The sequence below is a fragment of the Coturnix japonica genome, chromosome 6 (assembly GCF_001577835.2).
Source record: "Coturnix japonica isolate 7356 chromosome 6, Coturnix japonica 2.1, whole genome shotgun sequence".
NCBI classification, from domain to species: domain Eukaryota; kingdom Metazoa; phylum Chordata; class Aves; order Galliformes; family Phasianidae; genus Coturnix; species Coturnix japonica.
Genome location: NC_029521.1, coordinates 13947456 through 13967637, shown reverse-complemented (window position 1 = coordinate 13967637; position 20182 = coordinate 13947456). Strand labels below are relative to the sequence as shown.

The 20182-nt window shown below is 44.7% G+C and overlaps 2 protein-coding genes across 51 annotated transcripts in view; both read right to left on the bottom strand.

The window, feature by feature from the left end:
• Positions 1-1235, bottom strand: part of PDLIM1 (PDZ and LIM domain 1) — a 36115-nt gene extending 34880 nt beyond the window's left edge. The window contains exon 1 of the mRNA XM_015866567.2: positions 1059-1235. Within this exon, the coding sequence (XP_015722053.1) occupies positions 1059-1154 (96 nt within the window). The 5' untranslated portion in view covers positions 1155-1235. The remainder of the gene's footprint in view (positions 1-1058) is intronic.
• Positions 1236-3168: 1933 nt separating this feature from the next.
• Positions 3169-20182, bottom strand: part of SORBS1 (sorbin and SH3 domain containing 1) — a 155265-nt gene continuing 138251 nt past the window's right edge. For 29 of the 50 annotated variants that reach the window (XM_032445370.1, XM_032445374.1, XM_032445369.1 and 26 more), the window contains 10 exons: positions 19500-19546; positions 18039-18153; positions 17807-17932; positions 16583-16777; positions 14085-14783; positions 12662-12778; positions 8204-8263; positions 7392-7450; positions 6078-6190; positions 3169-5273 (listed from right to left, as the gene is read on the bottom strand). In XM_032445370.1, the coding sequence (XP_032301261.1) occupies positions 5206-5273; positions 6078-6190; positions 7392-7450; positions 8204-8263; positions 12662-12778; positions 14085-14783; positions 16583-16777; positions 17807-17932; positions 18039-18153; positions 19500-19546 (1599 nt within the window). In that variant the 3' untranslated portion in view covers positions 3169-5205. The remainder of the gene's footprint in view (positions 5274-6077; positions 6191-7391; positions 7451-8203; positions 8264-12661; positions 12779-14084; positions 14784-16582; positions 16778-17806; positions 17933-18038; positions 18154-19499; positions 19547-20182) is intronic. The other 21 variants (XM_032445360.1, XM_032445393.1, XM_032445391.1 and 18 more) reach the window with 4 other exon arrangements.

Here is a 20182-nt window from a genome sequence, read left to right as displayed (position 1 = left end):
TTCAGACAGCAGGAACAGCAGCAAAGCACCGATGGCTGGGGGTATTTAGAAGAAAGAAGAAAAATAAATAAATAAATAATACCTTTTGCCACCCTGTTTCTCCAGGAGGAACTCACAGAACACAGCAGCCTGGTCCCACTGTCTTCAGGGCTAGATGGGCCCTGGGTAAGCTGAACTAATGCTTGATCTAAGGGTTGGCAACCCCAGCCATGGCAGACTGTTGGAAATGGGTGGTCTTTGAGGTCCCTTCCAACCCAAACCATTCTGTGATTCTACAAAACCTCACAGGCCCCAGCTGAGGAAGGGCTGCAAGATGTCAGATGTACTTGAGATTAACATGGTACTGGATGAAGACAAGCAGACAGCCCAGATGGAGGCTGAGAAACACACCTCTCACCAAGTGAAGGGCAGCTGGGAGCTCCTCGTTCTGCACAGGAGGAGACATTTATGCACACCCTGCTTCTTGGAGGCGCCTGATGGCAGCACCAGGCAGGGCACAGTGACGTCTGCGTGCAGGTGAGTACCAGGACAGAAGGAGTGAGGCCACAGCCCAGCCCTGGTGCTTGGCTGGCAATCACTGGAGTAGAGGTAAGCAATTTAAGTTACACCAGTGTAATCTCTTGGATACGAGGCTTTAGCCGTCATTTCCTAACTCATTTTTTCTTAAGTAGGGGTAAGAAGGGCTTAAAGCAGAAGCAGGGAGAGGCACTTAACAGAGGTTAATATGGCTTCAGTAAACAAAGGATTTTCTATCTATACATGGCAAGTAGAAGCAGACGCTTCTACTGACCGTAGTCAGTATTTTGACCGTGCCGCTTTGACCGTATCAAAGCGGCACGGTCAGTCCCGTGAAGTGGACTGCGACGCCCCGGCCCCTCGGGGAGAGAGTGGCACCAGGCAAACACACCTGGCCGCGGAAACAGCTCTGCCCTGTGCCAGCAGCCACCTGCCAACCCCAGCTCGGCTCCCACGGACGCATTTACCCGCCGGCAGAGCGCACGGCTCCCGGGCAGCCCCGGCACCCAGCACCGCCCGCCCCGGCCCCGCGCAGCCCGTACCCGTGAGATGGTGAGAGGCTGCTCGAAGTCCCGGCCGCCCACCAGGCGAAAGCCCCAGGGCCCGGGGCCCGTCAGCACGATGCGGAGAGTTCCCATGTGCGCGGCTACACCTCGCGGCACACCCGGCAACACCGGCTCCGCTCGGCACGGCTCCTCTCGACTCGGCGCGGCCCGCCCCCGACCCGCCCCCATGCAGGGCTGCCTGCGCGGCCCCGGGAGGAGGACTGCGCCCTGCTCTGCCCCGGAGGCGGGGCGGCATCGCTGGCTGGGCTTCACCGGCGGTAAGAGTTTGGAGACAGGGGGGGAAAGACAGAAAAGCAAAAGCCGTCCCGCCGCGACTTAAAGCGAGATAATTCCTACCGCAGTTTGCAGGGCTGAGCACGTTGCGGGGCAGTTTCGGGCTGCAGAAGTCGGGCGCAGTGAGCGGTGGCACAGCTTCGGGCAGCGCGGCTGTTGATGTAGAACTCGACGGTGGAGGTGAGAAGTGACCCTACAGGACAGCTGAGAACTGCTGAGGGAGAGTGGCCCCTTAGGGAGGGATTGCCATCTCCCCCAATTTATTTCTGATTCTTCATCGCTGTAGGCAAAATTTTGCTGTTTGGTTGGTTGTTTTTTTTCCTGATGCCCTTAGGGGTGCCACCAACAGCCAATGAAAGCTTTCTTCCCATCAGCAAGATCACACAGGTGCTGCTTATCCCGCTGCTGGGCACAGCTGAGAAGGGTCTGTCCCCTTTCTGTGGACACCTGCCCTTCAGCAATGGGAATTACTCCCACCCCCTCAGCTTCTCCTATGCTCCAGGCCCTGATCACCTCTGTAGAGCTCCCTCCAGTAATTCCCCGTTTCTGTTGTACTGGGCAAGTAGATTGGGATGGAGAGGAATACCAGTAAATACAGAGGTCTGGAAGCCTTTCACCATCTGTACATGTCTCCTTATGCCCAGGAACACACGTATACTTCCTCCCAGCTTTCAGCTCTTGCTGAAGGCAGCTGCTCCAGACAAACCAGGATCCCACATCAGTCTCAGCTAACGATGGAGCTTTCTGCCTGCTCTCCTCACTGGGGCCTGCTTAATACCACAGTGGAGTGCTCTAAGTCCCTTGTGCAGGTCACAACTGGGAGCTGGCAACTTGGGGCCCTCTCTCTTCCCCTGGGGCAGTGGTTTCCCCACACAGAGCCTCAGCCATGCCCTCAGGGAGGTGCAATGAGGAGGGTGAGACATTACAGCCAGGTTGCTTACCCACCCCAGGCACAGCAAAGGAAGGGTTGGGATGGTGGGAGCTGCAGCACAGCGATGGGCAGCTGCTCTTCTGCTTTTTCTGCATGGTAGCCTGCAAAACTGAAAGATTTTGAAAATCTTATTTTGAAAAATAACAGCCCTGTTATTTTTTTCTGTAAGATGCATCCCAGAAGTCCCAGCCAGATGTTCTGCCAGAGGGCTGGGAGCTGTGGTATGTGCTGCACACTTTGCTTTCACTTAGTGCTATGGCCAGAACTGCCTGGGTGGAGTGCAACTATTTGGCAACCTGAGGGACTGCAGTGTGACACCGTCCCTTGGTGGGGTCTTTGTGGGCATGAGTCTCACAGCCCTGCTTCTCTGAGAGTGAACAAGCACAGCACACATCAGGTTGAGGCCGCACACAAAACCATGGCAGTGGGATGAGGCTGAAGGACTGGCACTCACAGGGGTTTAATATCCTGGAGAACAATCGCCTCATTAAAGATGCCAGTTATTGACTCTTGGGCTTTGAGTCCCTTCACACTACAGAACTAGCGCAAGGGCAGTAATGGGCACTAGAGGTCAATAACTGAATGCAGAGGACACAGCTGCTACCAGCTCTGCACCCTGACCTCTCGTTACTGAGGAATCTGGGTGTAAAATGTTTTTTCCTCTGCTTTTACACCTGGCTTTCTTCAAGAAAGAACCACAGCTTGCTTGGCTCACAAGAGAGGCCTGGTGAGGTAAAGCCAAGGTGAGAGCAGGATCTGGAAGCACGGGATGGCAGATGCTCAGAATGGCCACAGCCACTGAGAGCACTGATACAAATGTGCATTGCTACAGGAATAGCACGGAACAGGCTTTATTTAATGATTTGTACAACAAACACAGTAGTAATTCAATACTTCCATTTATTAATTGCCGAATAGTAATCCACTGCAATAAGGAACAAAAATCAACACAAAAATAAGTTGTGATGTGTGTGTGTGTATGTGTGTGTGTGTGTGTGAGACTTAAAAAGGCAAGAGCTAGAACAGAAATTAAACCTTTATATGAGTAGGTTATATACATTCAGTCTTATTGTGTTACTTTGCTGGATAGATTAATTTGGTGCTATCCAATCTTAGCAACAGGCCTACATATTGCTGCGAATAACTGGAAGAAAAAAACAAAGCAGAAAAAAACCATAAATAAGATGCAGGATTAATGATATCTCCTATTGAAAAGAGACAGTGGTGCTTTGTGTCGTATCTGAAACTCTTTCATAGTGGATATTTTGTGCTAAAACTCTTTATATGAACACACACGAAATTCCATCGTTTAAATAAAAGTGGAATAAACTCCCAACCTCTGACAACTGCCTTTCTTTTCCTCCCTTCGCTCAATGCGTTTAAATTATTTTTCTATACAAGGTAAGTACATTGTCTGTACAAAGTTAAATATACATATTTACAGTCAAACTTCTGAGACACCAAGTCTTCTCCTCCGCAGACAGAGGCGGAAGACAAGCCTACTTGATTTCAAACCCAGGAACATGGCTAGTTTATCAAAACATATTGCAAGTCGTGCTAACAGTTAGTTGTAGTTACTCTTAATAAATCTGTATAAAAGCATCAGCATAAAAATAGGCATTTTATATTATTAAATACGGCTTATGACAAAATAGCAATCTAACCTTTTGCTATTTGTATGGTAACTGTAGGAAGCAGAGTCTGATAGAACCGGTTTTGTTTATACTTCTTAATAACAAAATGTCTATCAAAAGAGTAATTCGTAGTGGATTTACAAGCAAGCCACATTTCTTTCCCAAAGAAATACAAATCTCTATGACTGGTAATAACTGCTGGAAACAAGGCTTTCCAAACCAAGCAGACTTTTTTGTTGGAATAAGGGCCAGCCAAAATGCAGGTGTTTATTGGATCTACCATCTACACTGTAAGAACAACAAAAAAAGGCACCTTCAATGGCGTGTTGCTCAGAATTATCAGAGCCTCTGACATTTAATTGTGGGAGAGAAGCAAAGCCTTCATCCTAAAGAGAATGCTTCAAATCCTTTCAGGCCAACCAGAGGGAGCAGAGAAAGTGAACAACTGTAGGATTCATGAACAGGATTTGCTCTCATGGATGTTTTGTTTATTGGTTTTATTCTTTGTGCAGATAAATGTCAAAGCCAGGTTGATTTCTCTTTAAAAAAACACGACTCTGTTTGTTTTGCTGCACACGGTGCACTCACACACACACACACACACACACCCTGCACCAAAGAAAAAAACCTTGCAGAAGTGGGTAATGTGTTAAGAAAGGGTTTGGGCTTTTTGCGTGTCTGCAGTACATTTTGGCTGACCTCTCTGGATTAAACTAGCGGTCCCACACTCCTTCTCTACAGAGTTCTGCAGTTTAACCACATTGGCCATCCTCTGCCCATGCGGGATCTTAAGGTGCGTGGCATGAAGGAAGGGAGTTCTATGGGAGTGGAAGGCAGAGCACAGTAAGTCTTCAACAAGGCAGGAAGCCTGGCCTCCCTGACCTCACCAGTGAAAGGAGCAGCTGCAAGGCCACGTACTTTCTGAAAGTACTATCATATCTTAACACACAAACAAAACCTATACCTTCTGCTTCCCTGAAGCCTTCTCAGAAGTAAAGTACTCCATATGAATTAAGGTTCACCAGAACTCTTGCTGGGGAGGGGAGAGGAATACACAAAGGCAGCACTGTAAACTAGAAACTGTCTCTTCTTCAGCAAACAAATCATACCCTGAATCAGTGGAAGCAGGGCTACACATTCAACTCAATACTGTACCACATAACCACATCCTCCTAACACTTTTCATTTCTTGTCTATTACATTCATAAATAGTCTCTTTCTTCATTGTTTAGAAACACCATCTGCAAAACAGCTCCATCTCTGTCACTGTGGGATTACTGTTACTTTACAAGTACAGAAGCTTCACATAGTTGCCTGGGAAGGTGCCGAATTGCCTTGTTCTCCTGGATGTACCTATAGCAAAATAAAACACAAGGAAGCCAGAGTGAGATGGAGCCACACAAGGAAGGCTTAGGGGTTTAAAAAGTTAAGATGGCAGCCCCTTCTCTGCTTGCATTCACTGCTCTATAAAAATAAATAGGACTCCTGGTCAAGGAGCCTTTTGGTATAGAAGAGATCAGAACTAGTCTGCTAATAACCATCTTTGCATTTAACAATGAAGAAAGTGCTGGTGATATCTTCTGGGCCTATAAAGCTAAGAGCCAAACTTTGGTCACTTCAAATGAGCCCAACTTCCTTGAGAACTGAGGACTATATTTGCACTATTGAGATGAAAAACACTGTCCAGACTTAGATTATTTGAAGCTACAAGACTAGATTTAGCTAAACAAACATGTAGTGTCAAGGCTGGATTTCTAGGGACTGCAGCTCCAATACAAGTGCTGCCTCTGCCCCCTACTTGCCACCTTCTGTAACTTCTCAAGACTCTTTTGGAAAAGACATAGAAACCCACTCTCCCTTGGTTCCCTCTGTTGCTCTGCTAGTTGTGTGAGCAAGGAGGACCAGGAGGAAGAAGGGAATACAGAAATTAAAAGAAGAAAAAAATTGTAAACCCAGACATCTAGAAAGGAAAACAAAGTTCCACCACCCTGCACCCTAATTTTAATGTTCTCAGTAGGAAAAGATGAGAAGTCATCAAAAAAGTTAATTTTTTCCACTCTGTTTCAATCCTGCAAATGAAAGCAGCTTCTAGATGCTCTGCAAAAGTATTCATCTGCATCTCAAAGGGTCCTGCTGCCTGGTAAGCATCACACTCACCCACAAACCAGCCATCATCACATTTCTCCATGACATCAACAATATCACCGTCCCTCAGTTCCAGCTCATCATCGTTCTGAGGAGTGTAGCTGTATAGAGCTTGGTAGGTAAGTCTAGAATAGAAAAATACCACACATTAGTCACTGGATTCTGTTCAATACAATCTGGACCTGTACTCCCCAACTGAAGGTGAAACCTACTCACATTAAATTGGCTGTTGTCACAAAGCTATAACAGGAATCACTGTCACACTGTCACTGCATAGGACGCACAGAGCATTTTTGTTTTCCTATTCCCACGTAAACCATAGACTATAATGACTGCAGCCCTCCTAACATGCTATGCCTAGAGGCCAGACACCCCACAAATGCAAGCCAAAACCTGAATGCACACATTACTTGTCTAAATGAGACTTCAGTCCCCTTGCCCAGGCACACAGGTAGGGTCATGAACTGCCAAGTGGCAGAGTGAGGGACCTGAGAAAAGATACTGCTTTGTTTACTGCACTAAGGTTGGATAAATCCTGGCTGAGGAGGCACGAAGCTTAAGATTGAACCCTGCTCTGGGATAACTATTGCTCCAGAGGCACTCTGTAATTATCTGAAAGGAATCTTATGAATGGGAAGAAATCTCTGGGCAAGTCTGGATCCACTGGCTGTGGGGAGTGCAAGAGTTTCCATTCTGCATAAAGATATGGTAAAGCAAAGACTCCTTTTAGGAGCCAGCTGTCACTGAACCCCAGTACAGCACAGACTCCTATTCTCAAAACCAACAGTGAAATGCCCTGCCAAGATTAATGGCAGCTCCGTGTTTAAACTCAGTACAGAGCTCTGAAGATCTCATCTGGGCTCTCTCATATCATTCAGCCACTAATTCTTTCCTGGACCTGACCAACAATGCACAAAGTGACTGATCTTGGGACTGCTCACTATGCCATGAGAAGCTAAGAACAGGGGTGAGCATATTGACCCATGCCATATGAGCCAGGTGTAGTTAGTGCATGTTAATTCACCTCCAGCTTCAGATACAAAGACACTGAAACAGTTTCCATAAGCAGAATGACTGAAGTGCCCAAAGGAGACCCAGTCTTGCAGCGTAAGGTCACTGCTCCATGTGCTATACAGACACAAAGGTCCCAGCTTTAGAGTTCTCAATATCATGAAACTATTTTTGTTCTTCAAAGAAAAGCACTAAGCAGTTACTTTTCTATCATCTGAATTTAACTCTTGAGATGCTGAAGCCTTCACACCTCCCCATCCTCACCACCAATATGAGTCAAGGCCCCTGGATGAGATGGGAGACAAAGGGACTTACAAGTCTCGTGGTGTTTGACTTCTGTCAGGGCTGGCTCCTTGCTGCTGTGCTTGAGGTTGCTGAGAAATGATGAGAGATGGTTTATGGTCATTAGAGGTCACCTTGTTGCGAGAGTCAAGAGGCTGAGAAATAGTACTGCAGTAATGCACAGACTTTTCTGCAATGTTTATGATCTCATTGCAAACAGCTTCCTGCGTGGTAGGCAGCATTGACATCCAAGAACACCCAAAGAACAGTCAACAAGGGGAGAGGGAGGGGAAAATATAGACAGGAAGAGATGGGACATTCCAGATGCAGTACATAAGTCCATTAGAAAAAAATAAAAGAGTTGTAGATCCAGGTAAACATCCAGGTAGTGGAGTGCAGAAGGGATCCAGGTGTAAGCATGGAAAAACAGGTGAGATACAGAAGAATTTGGCATTTAGTTTAAAGATTTGTAACAAATACATAGACATATACTTTAAAAAGCAGCAGCATAAGAGGTTGCAATTAGTTCTACGGTGGTACTATTACAAATGCAATGAAGTCAGTTCAAGAATGCAAGGTGGGCTGCTCCATTCATGCATTTGGCTTCATTTAGTTTATATCCAGGGACTGGCAGCACAATTAGCCCAACTTCTCATTGATTATGGAAGTTTTTCTAAGTGCTACATTCCCTTCTTCTATTGCAAACAAAACAACATATGTAAATAGGTAAATATATACCTATTACGCAGCTAAAAATGGTGCTGATATTTTATAATCTACTGAGATGTCCTTGTCTTGGTGAAGAAAGGCTAGGACTACACATCTGATTGAAACAGTAGCCTTACCACATAGCTCTTTTCAGACTCTGTGAGATCTGGTCCAGCTCTCAATGAATGGAGGGAAGGCTGTGTGATCACCAAGCAGATGATAAGGAAGACATTTTAGCAGATGTTATACTGGTCAGAATTAAAAAGAAAAAAAATGGTGCGCAGACAACAAAAGGAAATGAACAACTCCTCCCCTCCCCATCCCAACACCACTCTTTTTGGACAACAAGATCTTTCATTTAAACAAGACATTAGAGCTACAGTAACGCAATTGCACTGCAGTGCACAGAATGCTGCAAAGAGAAGGACAGCAAAACAGAAGCTTAGAGCACAGAGTCAAAGGATGAGCTGGAAGATTATGGCCATGGCTACAACCAGAACTGATACATAGCGTCACACTGCATTCCAGTGGTTGGGAGGGGGCAGGACAAGGACAGAAATACATAGTTGAGAGCATGTAACCCACTGAGAGGAATCTGTTGCTGTTTTTAGCAAAGTCCTTGGTGACTCTGACACAGGAGAGAACAGTAATTTGCTTGCTTCTTAAAAAAAGACCAGCTCAGGTCCTCAGGAGGCACGATGCAGTGTAACCTTATCAAAATCACTCTGGTTTGTGCCACACGAGGATCTGAGCTGTTCCGTTAATTCCCAGAACAAAGCAGAGTTTCAGGTCAGAGGAGGCCGACTGAAAGCCTAAGCTCCAAACACCATCCATGAAACTTCTGGACTCCCTTTCTCCCTAGTCAATCCTTCTCATAGGAACTCCCATATCCCAGGGCATAGCAAGAAAAATTAGGATTTAGGGGGTTGGAGGATTTGTGGGAAAGGGGATTGCTACTGAGATCACACAGATATCCAGAACCTGGTTTTGCATGTTTCTGCATATTCAAACACCAGAAGAATGCTGTGTGAGTGCTCTAGAGAATGAGGTGCCTGAATGAGTACAGTTCTGATAATCCAAACTGGTAAGCACACTGAAACAGGTAAGATACAGAGCACTGCCATCCTCAGTGATAATCCAATACAATATTCATCCTAAATGCCTCCATCTTTATGCTTTTTCATCCTCTTCTTTATTTCATCAGTGCCCTCCAGTCATTCTGCTCAAAGACGTGGCTGAACCACTGGCTTAGGAAAAGGCTTGTGAGCTCATGGCATCCTGAGGTAGAGCAGAAGCAGAGGAGAAAGATGTTTGTGACTCCTTCAGCCCAAGCATACTCAAGGAGTCTGGAGAAGCATAATGTGATGAGCTGTATTTCCTGCTCCTCTGAACTACCTCTTGGACCTCTGGAACTGTGCTCATCAATGTATTAAAGAGAACTGACTCTCTTCTCAAGGACTGTGATCCACTCCACACCAATCCAACCCCACAACTCTTCCTCCTTCATCAGTCATGCTGTCTTGGGCTGGGATCTGGGTTTGCTGCCCTAAGACACAATGCTCTATAACCATATGCATTTTTACAGAGGGAAAATAAAATGTAATTTGGATGTGCTAACTGAGGAGGATTTTGCCTTCAAAGCACTTACTGATGAGCCTGAAATCATGGCAGAATATATACAAGTCATTCCCATCCGCCTAACATCAGTCTCCAGAAAGGCTAATAGAATAATTACAAGTTTAAAAATACTATTTTGCAGAGCAACTGGATATAGTGCATCAAATCTGATGAGATCAGGGCTAACCCAGGTGGTGAAGAATCTGGAAGAAACAATTTCCATCCTGAGGTGAGACACAGTTGTAAGAATGACTTTTTAATTCAAGAAAGTGGTTCTCTGCTCCTCACTAATAAATTGACCGCTCCATGAGTGCCTAAGACCATGTGGTCCATTTCTCATTGATTGTTTGTGACCTCCCCAGACCAGCTTTTCTCTTAAAAGCATTAATAATTCTGAATTAAATTAGTTATTTGAGAGCTAAAGAAATTAGCACTGTCTCTGAATGCTTCACAAGCCATCGGGACCACACAGCTCCTACCCTCAGTCACACTAAGTGCTTTGCCAAGACTTCAGTGTTTCTGCCTCCATCCTACACAGCCAGTTTCAAAGCACAGCTGGCCACTGTTTCCACCTTGTACAGAGTTTGAGGGCAGATCTATTGAGCATCACAGGTTTGTAGAAATACCAGGAAGATGTTCTATGTTAAGAGCCTAGAAAAGTCATGAGGTAGGTTTTGTACTCATAGGGAGAAAGATCCTGGAGCCACTCAGTAGCACTTTCCTGGCTCCTAACAGAGTCATCAGTGTGTCCATCCACTACCCACACTTGTCTGTAGGTCTTCTTCCAATACCTTTCTGGTGTGAGTCAAAACGACTACATGAGCAAAGGGAAAGCTAAGCAGAACAGACTGACAGGACACACAGAAAGAAGCAGAGACACAGGCATCCCATCAGAGATGGGCATGTAACAGGGATGCTCCTGCACACGGATGGAGAGCCATGAGCAGGGAGGACTGCCCAGACCTCCAGAGTGGAGGAAAACCATTGTACATGTCAAATCCCAGCTCTGGTGAGAGTGAGGGGAAAGCTGGCCCAAGAGCTCTTACAAAGGGCACTGAAAAGGCTGTTGTGTACTGCAACCAGGCACAAAGGCTGGCAGAGAACATGGAGAGACTCCTCGGCCATTGGGTTGGGAGCTAAAGGCTCACACATGCTATCACCACTGAAAATTCATCTGACATCTAATATCAAATTTCACTGGAATACTGAAGAAACATGTTAATTACACTTGACATTTTTTTCACATGCTAAGGACTTGCTCTTTTATCTTTTGTTTTATTAGTCTGAACTGTGAAACTAAAGAAAAGTGAATAATTTCAGAATATCTACAAGAGCCAGTGCTCTTTACATTACTGCTTAGTGGAACAGGGAAGAACACAGCCCTTAACCCAGCTCTGCATCTAAGCAGTCTTAAAATGACAAAAAACCTGAGTTTGAATTTCATAACCTGAGAGATTATCTTTTATGAGCAAAATATGATGTTTAAAACAGTAAAATACCTCAGACCCCAGGGACAGACAGTACTGGAAACAAAGCCAAATGCAATGTCTCACTTCCACATATACTAAATGCTCATTTAATTAAATTCAATGGAAAGAAGATAGATTTTGAAAAGGCCCCCGTGTCTGCTGAAGCAATTGGCCTCTGTATGGGTCATGCAGGTAATGGGAAGTCATTATATATGTATGTATGTATATACACACACCACTCCTGCTCCCTAACGAACTGTAGGCCCAGAGCTGGAAAGGAGGTAAAGGCTGGCGGCTGTCAAGCACAGTGTTAAATTGACACTGACAATGGGCTGATTGTCAAGGCACACAACGTATAAAATGTGGCTTGACTTCAACTCCAAAGAAGTGCTAGTGTCCCACTACGACCAGGTGCAGCACTCAAAATCAGCATGGGACATGGGGGGAGTAAAGGCAACCAAGATTTCAGAGCTAAAGCTAGACCTCACTCTCATAAAGCTTCCTTGAAAATAAGCATCTACTTCCCACACTCACTCAGCATGAACATGGTTTGCAGATGAAGCCAAGACTGCTACCCCCAAAGCCAGCACTAGAACTCAGCCTGGCTTTTGCTAACTATGAGCTTTGTTCTTTGCACACTGCCATCGTGTGGGGTTGTGGGGAAGGACTGACAGCCTCCAGCAGCGCGCACTGCTTTCTCCTGAGCCGGCAATGCTGCATAGACACCATTCTGTCCCTCTTAAAGATGACTGGAGGTGTCACAGAATCACAGAGTCATTACGGTTGGAAAAGACCACTAGGATCACATCATCCAACTGACAACCCATCCCCACTGTGCCCACTAACCAAGTGCCTCAGTGCTGCATCCACCCCTCACTTGAATGGTGACTCCAGCACCTCCCTGGGCAGCCCGTTCCAACGTGTCACCATTCTTTCTGACAGCTTTTTCCAAATATCCAACCTGAGCTACCTGGGAAGGCTGGGACAGGTCCCCAACACTGTGGATACCAAACTGAGTTGTCTTATCCCAGCTCTGAGACACTCAGGCCCTGAATCCTGGTCTCAAGAGGTTAAACAAAGCCTGAATGGAAGTATCATAGGTGATATTGTTCCTGCTAACAAGGAGGCCACCGATACTGCCTTAGAATGAAATTAACCTGTAGGAACCCAGTGTCTGAAATAATCAGCAGCTAAAGTACTAGGAAGTGTTGAGCTAATCCTTTGGAGGAACAAAAACCAGATCTCCAGCTGGTATAAACTGGCAGAAACCCTCTGACCTGCAATTAGGTGGATTTGCATCAGAAGATTTTGCCCATACCTGCCCTTTTGCACAGCCTGGAAACTGTTTAAATTGATTGACTTAAAAATAAATAAATAAATAAAAATACTTAATTAAATGACGGGAGAAATATCGTGTAGAATCAGTGAATGGATAGACAAGCATATGATAAAACAATGGCATGGCATGGAAACAACTCTAACGGGAGAGTAATCAGCAAAGATGATTACCTGTGGCTTATTGACTCTGCGTGTAAGTCTGGGAGGTGGCTGTGTTGTGACAGTAGAGGAAGAAAGGGCAGAGGAAGAGAGAGGAGCAGGTGAAGAGAAAGCTTTTGAGTCTGCAGTCTTTTGAAGAAAAGAAAAGTTGGTCAGCTTGGCATATACACTCTTATCACAGTCATTGGTAGTGATAAGAATATCTGCTATGCTGTAAGATTTGATGCACACACAGCAAACATAACTCCATGCAAGGGCAGATGCAGTTTCCTAGTTAGTTGGTCAGAGCTTACCACCTCATTCTGCTTTAAACATGCAGGTTATGCCCATAGAAAACACTGCTAAAAACATATGCAGTTGGTAAACAGCATGGTCTTAATGCAGCTTTCAATATGCTTCTGGTTATGATTCAAGCAGAAATCGGACAAGTTGTCACAAGATTTCCCAGTGTGAAATGTGCCACAGTAGAAATCACAGCCCCTCACTATTTAACACTGGCTTGATGGGATACGTCATGGAGGAAATCACATTGCATTCAAGGAGCTGTTTGTAACACTACAATTTTGAGCTCCCCAAATTTCCACTCCTGTACAAGTTAGTATGGAAGTGTTACAATGTATTTTGGATGGCTGTAGCCCATAACCAACACTAAGACAAGTAGGAGTTTCAAAGTAAGGCAGATCTCCATACACCGAGACTGAGGACAGAAAATGTTGCAGAAGCTACTAGAAGGTTCCCTTATGCTCCTTCTTGTAACATATAACTACTTATGCCTAAATATTCTTGGGAGTATTACACATGGAACCCTTTCATGTAATTTTCAAAATGCAAACTTAATAAATTCCAATAAATTCCACTCAAAGCACAGATAACAATTAAGCCTCCCTGACTTAGCCATGCACATCCCAGACTGAGGATCACTAATCCACAGTCTCCAGGATCATCCATCCTATATTTCCCCAACAATAGCTTTTGTGATTCCAGAAGCCAGGCTGAGAATTATAAGATGCTTCAATGCTTGGCTTTAAGGGGAAGAAATAAATCTCATTACCAAAGATGGTCCATCACACACTGGAAAATCTTTAAATAGCAGATAATTGCCTGTATTCTAGATGGTGAAGTACATGAGCAAGAGGCCTGTATGAGCCTTTCATCTGATGCTTTTATCTGGTAACAGCCATTGTCTGGCATGGCCACCTTGTTAGATATGGCCAAATGAGTCAGTTCTGTGCTACGCTACTCCTGAGGACTCTTCTGAAGGTTTCTGATCTACCACCCAGGGAATGCCACTGGTGAACCCTGGAAGAAGGTTTTAGGATCATTAAAAGGACATGTGGCAGCCACTGGCTCTGCTTGGCTGGCAGAGCAGCACAAACCTCAACACACCAGTAAAGTCAGGCATTCAGAGTAGTGCACACACATGCAGGAGAAATACCTTATTTTCCCCGCCTTGAAACTTTCCCAGATCACCTCTCCTCGTGACTTTTTCCTCTGCTTTACCTCCCTGCACAATAGCCATTAGCTCCTGACACAACTGGTTGTCCTCAGAGGAACTCACAGGTCTCCTTTCTGGGCTTGCACGCAAGTCTAGCTGGGACGGTTTCAGGCAGCGCTCCACAGAGATGTTGGGAGCAGCATGGGAACCCTGCTCGGGGTTGCTGCTGCCCTCTCTAGTCTTCTGGAGCCAGGCCTGGCTGCCAGGGGTGCCGTGCTGCTCTGTGAGGATGCTCTCGGGGCTCCTGCCTGCCCAGCGAGGGCAGGGAGAAGAGGAGCTACCAACCTTCTCTTTGCTTTGCGGAGCAGTCTGATAGAAACTGCGAGTGGAGGGCTGGGGCCCAGATGAGTAAGAGGGCAATGGAGATTTAATGGACCTGGGAGTCGAGGAGCCTGAGAAATGAGAATGGGGAAGGCTGAATGAGGGGGAAGGGCTCGCTACAGTAGGAGGTGAGAGAGAGTCAGTGTGGGAGAGGGAGGCTTCAGGCAGAGAAGTTAAAGCAGGAGTGGTGCTAGGAGACACTCCCACGGTCAGAGCAATCCACTCGGATGTGACCGCCTGCACCTCTGGAGACAAGGCACGGCGTGAGAAGGGCAAAGGCGGAGGAGTTGGTGTATGGAGCAGCTCAGAGCTGGGAGACTTGAAGGAGACAAAAGCAGAAGAGAAAAAGAAATAAATGCACAAAAATAGGAAAGGAAAATAAAAGGCAATCAAGCAAAAGTAAAAAGAGTGTGAGCAAACATGGAGAGGAGCAGATCTATGACCTAGCACGTGCCTAAGTTTTCCATGGACAAGTGCACTCTGCTGGAGAATCTGCTGTCCACAGCTACTCCAACCATGGAGTCCTGTCCATATCCATACTGCTAATGCCTTTCTCCAGTCTTTGCCAGGATTCCAGATGTCTTGTGGAAGACCTTACACTTCTTACCATTAACCCTAAGTACCTTAAGGAGTAGCTAAAATCACTATCCACAATGGCAGCATGCAGCATCTGACTGGCCTGACATCTGGAACTCTGGCAGCTCACATCATGGGATCAGTCAGAATTCATAGCTGCAATGAATTTTAAGTTTATCCAACTTTACATTGAATAATGCCTATCCCTCAAGAAATTTACATTGCTGAAGCTGTGGAGGAGAAACAAATGAATTTAAAAAAAAAACAAAAACCAAAAAACAAACAAAAGAAAAACCAGCTATGGCTACTTTGTTTAAAGTCCTGTGCCAGGCAGAACACAGGACTAAAGTCTGCCCTTGGCTGTTACTATCAGTGAGACCAGCTATGTGTACAGAACTGATCAGTGTTTCTCAGTTCTCTGCAAAATCAGGCAAAAAAAAAAGTAAGGAAGAGAACTGCTCTGCGAGGAGGGAACCAGAAGGATAGCTAAGGAAACCAAAAAAAGGTTGGATGTAATCCCTTCCACCAGAGGGAGAAGCAAGCAGAGAGCTAGTGGCAGACAGGCCACAGCTACACAGAGAGAGCCAAGGACTAACAGAAAAACATGTTTGTGGACCAAACACCAAACAAGCAGCAAGCCTCTCCTCTTTACACAGTGGCTAATAATAAAAGCACTCCTTAAGGGGAGATCCAGACAGACATCAGGCAAAAGCCACCGTGTCCTGTATTGTACATCCCCTCCTCCTGATCCCAATTCTCCACTTCAATTCCTTGCAGTCTTGACCTCAGAATGGCCTTCCGTGGTCCTGTGATGCATCAGAACCTTATGCCCCCATTCCAGACATGTATGCTGACCTTTAAGCATGAGTATTTGCAGAATGAGAAAAAAACATAAGGATTTAAAGACTCACTGCCTCCCCAGTACATATTCCATGGCAAACATTTTGGGACTCTCACATTCCCCATGCAATTTCCTGTTGCCATTTTGATTTCTGGTTAGAATTGTAGTAGAGCTTGTAGTCAATCCAGTATTCATGAAGAATCCCAGGCCAGCTTGCTCTAAACTTGAGTTCACTTAGCACCAGTCACAAATAATACAGAACACTCTTGTGACTGTCTCCTAAAACCTTGGTCTTGACATGGAACATTTTGGAGTAATTGATTTGGAATCAACCATAATGACTTCTACAGACCATAACAGTCCATGATGCTCTGGAGGTCTGTAAACACCCACTGAAGAGAAGCTGGATCACCTATATATTCATTCCATTTCTGGCAATGAAACCATAACCATATCACCTTGGCCTGAATTAAAGCTACAGATAAGAGAGGAAAAGCTGAGTCTCTAAATCCATAACTGACCCATCAATTAACCTTTCTGGTAAATGAAACATCACCTTTCCTGCAGGGAGCACATAGGCTTTACTGCACAGAATAGTAGTGTTAGCTAGAGCTTTTTTCAGCACTATTACTAGCATGGTAATGACAACATGCCCCTGTTCTGCGAGGTGCATTTACTAGCTTGCATCCAGTCCAAATACCTGTGGTGAAGCTGTCACACTGCGGTTAGGGGAGAGTGACACAGGTGGGTCTGGATAATCAATGGCATTCTTGACCACTGGCCGTTTGAGCACTTCCACATAGGTTACAGGGAAGATGCCTTGGCGACTGGTGCCAGAGATTCTTCCTTCATACCAGTTCTCATCCACTCGTCGAATCAATGTGATCCTTTCACCCTGTTGAAAGAGCAGCAATGAAGTCCTGGCTTCAGCATACTGACATACTGCAAATTACACTGCAAATGACTTAAAACAATCTGTAGTTCTCAGCCTACCTTATTCCCCAGTTACATGGTCCTTACCTAATTCCCACCTCTAGGTGGGAATGATACTCTTCAGTTCAGAGAAGAAAGAAACATAGACCCCTTGGTGCACTTTTGGACTGCCTACAGATTGTGTTCACCTCACATTTTAAAGACTATACATACTAAAGTTAGTTAAAAATGGAAAACAGAGGATCTAGTCTGACTGTGAGATCCTTTAGGGGTATAAGGTGTACATGGAATATGCACAGGTCTGCAGTTTAAACTAGGTCTCTCTATGCCCTCTCCCTTTTTTTGCTGACAAATGAAGTGACTTTCAGATCCTTAATACAAATTACAGGCCCCATCTTCACATGTAATTAAAAGACAGCTGACAAGATCTAATTTGAGCATCACAAAAACAGAATGCTGGTTGAGACAGAGAAGTGCTGCTGTTCTTTAAATGTATTTGACTGCACTGAACAATCATTACAGAGCTAATTGCCATTCTCTGACTGCAATCAGATCTAGGAAGCTTCAGCACTACAGATTCTCACCCGCCTTGCCTCACTTCATGATTTGGTTTGTAGCACAAGGGAAGGGGAATCCAGCTTTCCTCTTATTGAATCACCATTCTCACATGACTATGTGCATCTCCAATGGAGAGGATCATATTGGAGACATGTCATCAAATATTTAATTTGCTGTGCACAGCCCAGCTTACCGCATTTGTGCTCCAAGTATCTTCTCAGTTAAACCTAATAAAGCAATTGGCACTTCTTGATTCAGCTGATCCGCAGCACTCTCATTGCAATGCATAACAGTAGGGTAAAAACATAGGTGATGAGAATGAATCCTTGACAAAAAGGTTGAACTTGCTGAAGCTCTCATTTGGAAACTGAAAGTTTCTAGCATTAAAAAACTTCTGTCTGGATTCAATTCATCAGTGCAGCTTAGGTCTTACCTTTCTGAAGGACATTTCCACTTGTGTATCGCCATTGAAGTTGAACTTAGCAATAGCATCTCCATATTCCAACACTTGCAATGGCAATGGCTTTTTGGGTTGAGCTTTCTCGGCTGGTGGGAGGAGCTAGAATGAACAAGCAAAATCAAGAGAGTTGCATGCAAAAAGTTCATGAAATGATCACTAGCAGAAAGGGAATGGGCAAAGAGAACACATCCAGGTAAGCAGCTACCTCAATGTAGGATCGTGGGAAGATGCCAACTCTGCCATGGTGTTCACCTTCATACCAGTTCTGGTCAATCTGCTTGTAAATGTAAACAATATCTCCTTTTTGCAGAGGAAGTTCCCTGTTAACAACACAAGCACTCCATCAGAATTCCACTGCAGATTAGATAGGTTCTTTTTCTTTTCAGATACTCCTAAGTAATAAGATCTGCAACATTCCTACAGATAGATATCAAGCTCTAATCAAAGTGAAGGCTATATGTTGAGAATTACCCTCACTCTGTTCACACCATCATGTACAAAGAACTCTCTTGCTCTTTGGGTATTCTGTAAAAAATAAAAAAAATCCAAACCAAAAGAAAACAAAAAACAGACTTACAAAGGACAACACATCCTCCCAGCAGCAGTAGGATTAAATTAAAGCAAAAGGTGCCACTTGCTGCTTTCCACACTGGATACGGTGGGAGGACTGGAAGCTGGAAGCTGTGCTCAGTTCCTGCTTCAAAACTGGTTATAACACAAAAGCCTTCAAAAAAGACATGTGATTCTAATGGAAGGTAGTTTAGTGACTAGATGAACCCTCAAACACACACAAGTTGATTCTGAGACACTTTTGTCAGCCAGTGGCTGTGCAACCACTGACCTCACATGGGCTAACAATTGGGATTTCAACCCAGAGACTTCAGTGCTAGAACTGTGAAAGAGGAACTCACACTGTGGTCAGCTTGTACTGGGCTCATAAGCCTTCGATGTGGTTCCCCACAGAAAAACAAGCAACCCAGCCTTTCCTAACACAATTTTCACAAGCTCTGCTTTCCTTTGTCTGATACCCTGTGTGTTCTCCTCAAGAGACATTATAGTTACTCCTTGCATTTGCTTCAGTTTTACTGCAGGTCCTGGGGAGATGCTTTGTAAATCATTACAAATCATCACCTATAAAATATACAAGAAAACCATTCCAGGGCAGCATCTGAGCAGAAAATCAGTCACTCATTCGCTGAATTCTGTTTTCTTTCTTCCTTCCCTAGCAATGTTAAAATGAGAGCCTCCCAAGGCTCGTGTAGAGGCAGTGTTCCTTCAGGCCCTTCACAGCAATGTTACCAACAACAAAAAATAGAATAAGTAAGGCTCTATGACTCACCACAGGGAGCTGATTGTACAATGCTGGTACATCCACAGCTACCAAGGGAAAAGTGAGCAGACTGTATCCTTGCAGATTCAAGCACCCAGCCACATGCTTAAAATTAGGTATGTGTTTAAGTCTCTTGCTGACACCAAGAAAGAAGATATTTTCCTAAAGGCCCCTTACAGGCTACAGCCTGCTAGTTTGTATTATTTTTCCCTGCCTTGCTGCAGACACCTTGCTTGGTCTGAGTTGTGAAATGCGAATGTAATTGTATGAAACTTCATAAATGCTGCATCCTAGAGGAAAAAAACAGAAAGAGCAATAGGAACAAGCTATACTCACTTCAGAGTCTGTGCTTTGAAGTCAAACTTGGCTCTAGCAGGTCTCATCTAGAGATTAGGAAAAAAAAAAAAAAATCAACACATAATCAGGTTTTCCATCCTCTTCTGAGGAATAACACTCCAAACCCTTCTACAGCTAACATTAGTCTAGGGATGGAAATGAAGGCAGGTATTCTGCTACAAGCTTATGTGCAACTGGTGCTAAAGTGTAAATATGTTGGACGGGCCAGTGGGCCTCTTACCAGGGCAAAAAGCACCAATTTGTGGTATAACACCACTTAAATGGGACTTAGCAGCAAATTTTAAAATGTAACCAATGCTGGTGAATAAAAGCTGCTTCAGTAACTACAATTATGAAGGCTCTGGGACTAAATTCCCGTCATGGTGAGAATCTAAGTGCAAAACTCACCAGCTGGAAAAAGAAAAAAAAATAGGATTTTATCTGATGTGGCTCCTTATTGATTATTATGTGACCCTGCTGAATCCTGCAATGTGGTCCAAGTATGAATTGGTAGGAAAGAGACAAAGGTGAGGAGGAAGTATGAATACATAAAGTGTGTTCATTAAAAATGTCTTCAGTAGCTATAAAGCCGAAGAGGACGCACTGAGAGCAGGCCTAAGCTTTAAAATTTCATTTATCTGGCTCATTTTCTAATGGTCACAGAGCATTTGGACAATTTTAAA